The 6,024-nt window shown below is 41.0% G+C and overlaps 1 protein-coding gene across 1 annotated transcript; it reads right to left on the minus strand.

Moving 5' to 3' along the window:
* Positions 1–1,618: 1,618 nt before the first annotated feature.
* Positions 1,619–6,024, minus strand: LOC121962246 (olfactory receptor 14A16). Its single transcript, XM_042512474.2, has 2 exons — positions 4,974–6,024; positions 1,619–2,964 (listed from the first exon to the last, which is right to left on the minus strand). Exons 1-2 carry the CDS (start codon positions 5,921–5,923, stop codon positions 2,826–2,828), a joined length of 1,089 nt encoding a protein of 362 aa, XP_042368408.1. The 5' UTR covers positions 5,924–6,024; the 3' UTR covers positions 1,619–2,825.

Below are 6,024 nucleotides of genomic sequence, written 5' to 3' on the forward strand. Positions count from 1 at the left end.
GTCAGTTTTGGGTCCATTATTATTTTTATCTATCTTTTAGTTTTTATTTATATAAAACAGTCCCTGTTAGACTTAAATATTAAGTTCTCATCCTTTTTTAAATTCGTTAATTTTTTCTAAATAATATGCATTTAAAAAAGCGATTATATAGTCATGTAAAAGAACTGATTAGGATTCATTTGCGGTTGTTTTCTTTTGTTTCAAAATCATGGAAATTCATTTGAATGTGGTCTTTAAGCGGCCAAACGTCACAACGCTTTCCTGAATTCTTCTTCTACAAGTTTATGTAACTTAAAAAAATAAAAACAAATATTGAAGCTCAGCAAAAACTTAAAAAATCTCATCAAAGCATTTTTAGTCCCCTTCCCGCCAAACTGACTTCCTGTTTCGGCTGTATACATAAGAACCTGCAGTTTGGTTTTCACTTCTGCAGCTCAGGCTCTTCCAGAGTATCACAGGGATGCCAGTAAGTGCTCACTGCCGAAACAGCCGCTGCAGTTTATGCACGCTTTGAAATAAAAACAGGAACCCCTTCTTACCCAAATAAGACTTAACAAGTGTTGCTGCTGAGGGTGCGAGATGAAGAGATGATGAGGGCTGTGCCAGCACTTCACGAACCCTGCGGTTAAAACGCTGTGAATTTCCCCGGCATGTGTTGCGCCTTCTGACTAAAAACGAACTCGGGCAAGTGTGCAATGGGTCGACCAAACTGTCAGCCTGACTTTACCTGTAAACCCTCCTCACTCAGTGTATCGTTCTCTTTCTGATGTGGTTAATATTTAGAGAAGCAGCATTCAGAGGAAAATTAAAACGAAAGTCTGCTTTGTTGTGAGAAAAGATTTTTCAGGTCCATTCAAATTTAGGGGATTTTAAGCTCAAAAATGAGTAAAACTTAAGCTTAAAGTGCCATAAAAGGAAACATTTTTTTGGAGATAGTTAGATGTAAATAATAATAAATAATTAATAAAATAATTTGCCCAAACATTAGTTTATTACTAAATCTTAAGTATGTTAAAATAAAAAATAAATTAAAACAATTAGTAATTACAAAATAAAATAAAAAATCTTGACTCATAAATGAGTTTGTAGCAAAAAATGAGATGGAAAAAATAGTTAGAAAAAAGGTGAGAACGTTGAAAAAATATAAGATGGTGAGAAAAAAAATGTAGATGCTAAAAAAAATGATGGAAAAAAATAGACGGTGACAATAATAACATAGTGGAGAAAAAGTTAGATGTTGGAAAAAAAATATAATGATGAAAAAAAATTAGATGATAAGAAAAATAGTTTTGGGGAGAACATGAATGTGTCACGGGAGAATTTTTTTCCCACCATCGAAAAAAAGTAAAGAACCAGAAAGTTTTACCATATCTGTTGCAAATGAATTGCACAACTGTTACATATCTGTGGTTTGCAGAAATGTACAGTATCAACACTTATTCTGTTGAAATGACCGAATGTGATCTGACATGAGACTGATCAGCTGTATCGACCGTTTGATCGCTTATATTGATGCTCAAAATAGAACTGGGCGTCCATCCGTCCCCACAGACAGATATAAGACTGAGTCACGTCCCTTCTCCTAATTTCAAGATTGCTTGAATTAATCAAGTGGCCATTAAACTCACATTTTTTAATACTCATAATTATAAGAACATATAGACACAACATTCACCAGACAATATGTTTATAGTATATCCATCGGTCATTTTAAACCCAAATTTCAGGGCTGCTCGCAGCTTAGAGGTCCGAGAGGTTAACGTGTGACCTGAAGATTTGTGTCTTAGATCCCTGGACCAGCCAGGAAATTGTACAATAAGAGAACTACACACGTCTTGTGAAACCATACTGTCGTCCACTTTTGGCCAGTGAAGCCAAACGATGAAAAACAGGTCTGAACTTTCTCTGGTGAGGAAGAAAACGTTTTATGTCCAAGGCGATTCCTTTAGTTCAGTGATACTGAACTTAAGGCCAGCAACCCCCGACCATTTTCTAATTCACAATAAAAACAAAGTGATTCACACTGGTTCACAATGTTTTGTACATTTAGTATACATAAGGTGCCAGAGTGCATAAAACAGCATCAAAGTAGATCTTTTTTATCAAAAAAGTACCAGTAGAGGATCCCCTGCCCCACCAACAGAGGTCCTAACTAAGCCCCTAATGTCCTAAAATACTAGAATTATTCAGCAATCATAAAAAATGTCATAAAATCCTAGAAATGTCCTGAACTCCTATTAAATCCTAAAATCAAAGAAACGTCCTAAAATCCTAGAAATGTCACAAGTCCTAGAAACATGCTAAAATTTTAGAAATGTCCTAAAATCTAAGGAACGTCCCAAAACCCCAGAAATGTTCTAAAATCCTAGAAAGTTCTAAAATCTGAGAAATGTCCCAAGATTGTACAAATGTCCTAAAATCTGAGGAATGTTCTAAGATTGTAGAAGCGTCTTGAAATCCTAGAAATGTCCTAAAATCCTAGAAATGTACAAATAATCCAAGAAATGTCCTAAAAATTTTAGAAATGTCCTAAACCCTAAAACATCCTGAAATCCAAATGTCCTAAAATCCTAGAAACTTGTATGGGGCTGCTGCGACTGGCCCCTGGCGTCCTGTCTTTTTGCAAAAATGGCCACCAAAGCAAAGTAAGTTGAGTGTCTCTGACATTTTCCATTTTTGGACACTTCCAGTGTGAATCCACAGCCAGGTCTTAGCGTTCTCTGGTGAGGAAGAAACCTTTTTAATATCCATGACGGCTCCTTTCAGTCCTGAGCTGAGCCGCTCATCCAAATGTTCCTGTGGCGCCGTTGACCTGTTTTTTCCCATCAGGCATTGTCCATATCGCGGGGACATGAGTCTGAGTCATGTGAGGAACTCCTGACTGGCATCGGCCTCGTTTCCTCGTCCTCTGGGACCTGCGGGGTCTGTAGGGAGATGATGGTCTGTGCCGTCAGCGTTCGCTCCCTGCAGGGAAAAAGAGTAAAAAGACCTTAAAATAACAGCTCAGTCAGCTGGTGTGCCCTTTTGTGTTTGCGCTCAAATTTCCAAAACTCTCAAGGGACGTATTTGACTTCAGTTTCATCCTCGAATCGTGTGACAAATGTCCATTATCATGAGTCACAGCGGTGCCAGGAGTCATAGTGATATCGAACCATTCAAATCGAGTTTCAGTTTTTTTCTAATCAGGTCCTCTCGCTGTGAATTACCCGTCTTCAAAGACTTTACCTTTTTTTGCTGTTGCATGCAGCACTTCTTTGCAATGTTTTACATAATGATGTTACATCTTTCAGGTTATCAAATGACAAAGACACTGAAGTTATGGGATAAAACCCCTAAGGGAGACCTACTGAACGGTCTGGACTAAAATTTCATCGTGTTTTTGAGCATTGCAGTGTTGAAAAGTACAAAACAGGCTTCGTACCTTTATGAAAGCCCTGGAAAAGTCATAAAAAGTTTTCTAAAAAACTAAATATACCCTGAAAGGATTGGAAAAGTGTTTAAATTTTCTCTTACAAACCTGTATAAAAAACATCTGGCTGTGGTAGATGGTCTGATTTTTGGTGATTTTTAAAGAAAACATGCATGTTTTCTCTAAAAAATAGCAAAAAATTTCAAAGAAAAAAATAGCCCAATTTTTGGGAGGCTTGCCCTCCAAACCTGCAGGCCTGTGGTTTTGATAGAAAGTGACAACTGGTGACTCACCAGAAAGAACAATTTTTCACAGTAAAAGTTGCTCACAGAATAACTCATTACTTACAAGCAAGGGCGTAAGTTTTGTATCAGCATTCGAGGGGGACACGAGAAGAGCTGAAGTCAGAGGTGCTTTGCCAAAAATTATTATATATTATTACATCAAACATTTACGTTGTTGCATTCTGGTGAATTTTATGCACCAATTGGGGAATAAAGTGACACAAAACAACCAAAAAATACACAAACCTCCGTCAAGACATCAAAATAACTTCAAAAGACACAAAAACAACACAAAAAAAGCCATAAAACCACCAAAAAAACACCAGAGGACACCCGAGCAACTACAAAAAGTCACAAAACAACCTCTAGGAGACATAAATTAACCACAAAGAGACACAAAATGACCTTAAAATACCCAAAGGACAACAAAAACACAGGTCGCCCCAAAGTGACATGAAACTACTGAAAGGTGCAAGAATACCTGAGAGAGACAAAATTACCTCAGTGACCCAAACTTATCTCAGAGACACCCAAACAACTCGAAAAGACACTAAACAAACACAAGAAGACACAAAGTGACCACAAAGAGACACAAAATTACCTAAAGACACCCAAATGACAACAAAAACACAACAAAGAGTCACAAAATGATTACAATGTGACACAAATCATCCCGAAGACAAAAGATTACCTGGAAGAGATACAAAATTATCAAAGACCCCAAAATGACTACAAAAAGACCCAAAACAACCACAGAGAGACAAAAATAACAATGTGACAAAAAACAACCAAAAAAAGAGACAAATTACAAGCAAAGAGACACAAATGTCAACAAAAAGACACAAATACACAATTATCTCAATAAGACACAAAAGAAGACACAAAACAACTACAAGAAGAAACAGAATGACACAAATTGACCCCAAAAAAAGACACAATTAATTTAAAAAGACATGGAAACCTACAAAAAGACACAAAACAACCACAAAAGGAGACACAATATGACCTCAGAGACACAAAGCGACCAAAAAAGACAAAATTACTTTTGAGAGAGATACATAATTACCTAAGAATGACCCCAAAGTCTATAAAAAGATACAAAACCACCACAAAGTCTGTCTTGCCGGCAGGTGGTGGGGGCCCTTTGCATATTTGTGCCCATTGTCCCATTTTTCTCATAATCCGCCCCTGTTTATAACGGGAGCTTTGTGATAAAACGCGACCCTGGTTGATGATTTTAATTAAAACAAAAGCTAAAGCGTGTATTTATGGGGACGTACCGTGTAATTATGTGTTGGGTGTGTGTCCAGTTGTTGTGCACTGTCCAGCCGAGGACACTCTTCAAGTATCGGGAGCAGCAGGGGAACCTGTGACTCAACTGCTCCAGAAGTTCCTCTTTGCGCAAACCGTAAACAACCGGCGCAACGCACTGCGCCAGGCTGAAGAAAGCAAACACGACCACGGCTGACAGCTCCTTGATCTCGCGCGTGATGAGCCTCCGGTTCACGAGCACCGTCAGCACGAAGTTCACAAAATTGGGGAGCAGGTAGACGGCCAGTTGGGTGCCGTGCAGCGCGATGGTCCTGCAGCCGGCCCGGTTGCGCCGATTGAGCACCCCTAACCGCCGCCCCTCCACCAAAATCCGCACGTAGCTGTACAGGATGAGCAGCGTGCACAAACCCAAAAACAGCACCTTGTGCAGCTGGCCTTTCATCAGCTGCTCCCGGTCACACACCCCGTTATAAGCGGCTCCAGCAGAGTCCGGCTGCAGCAGCAGGGTGATGGGTATCACCAAAGACACGATCCAAGTGAGCGCGCCCAGCAGCCAGGGCCAGCGCCCCGCCGTGCACGTGGAGCTGTAGCTCATCGGGTGGCACACGGCGCAGTACCGGTCCAGCGCCATCACCGTGAGCGTCAGCAGGATGTTGGACGCGCTGCTGATCAGCACCGTGATCATGGCGAGGCACGCGGAGCGGGCCGGCCGCGCGTCCAGGTGGATCTGGTAGTAGAAGACGCTGCTCATGCCCAGGTACACCAGCGCGGACACCAGCAGGTGGAAGACCAGCACGAAGCGCGCGTGGCTCCGGAGACGCTCAACGCGCACTATAGTCCAATTGATGATGAGGTTGAAGAAGAGGAGCACCGAGAAGGACACGGTGGAGACGTAAAAGCGCACGCAGGTGTAGTCCCCCCACACCTGCGCGGACTCCGAGCTGTTGTTTACGGACATTATTCCTCAGCTGGGCTTAGATGATGAAGATGAAGATGATGGAGCTGCTGCGCGCCGCATGATCCTCTCTGCCTGCCGTCTGACTGAAGACTGACTCACAT

This window comes from Plectropomus leopardus, chromosome 23 (genome assembly GCF_026936395.1).
Source record: "Plectropomus leopardus strain MGB_pleo_1.0 chromosome 23, ASM2693639v1, whole genome shotgun sequence".
Taxonomy (NCBI): domain Eukaryota; kingdom Metazoa; phylum Chordata; class Actinopteri; order Perciformes; family Serranidae; genus Plectropomus; species Plectropomus leopardus.

Coding starts and splice junctions, on each gene's coding strand:
- LOC121962246 (XM_042512474.2), bottom strand. CDS start 5,923: ATGTCCGTAAACAACAGCTCGGAGTCCGCGCAGGTGTGGGGGGACTAC. Junction 2,965..4,973: donor ACCCAACACATAATTACACG/GTACGTCCCCAT, acceptor TTTTCCCTGCAG/GGAGCGAACGCTGACGGCAC.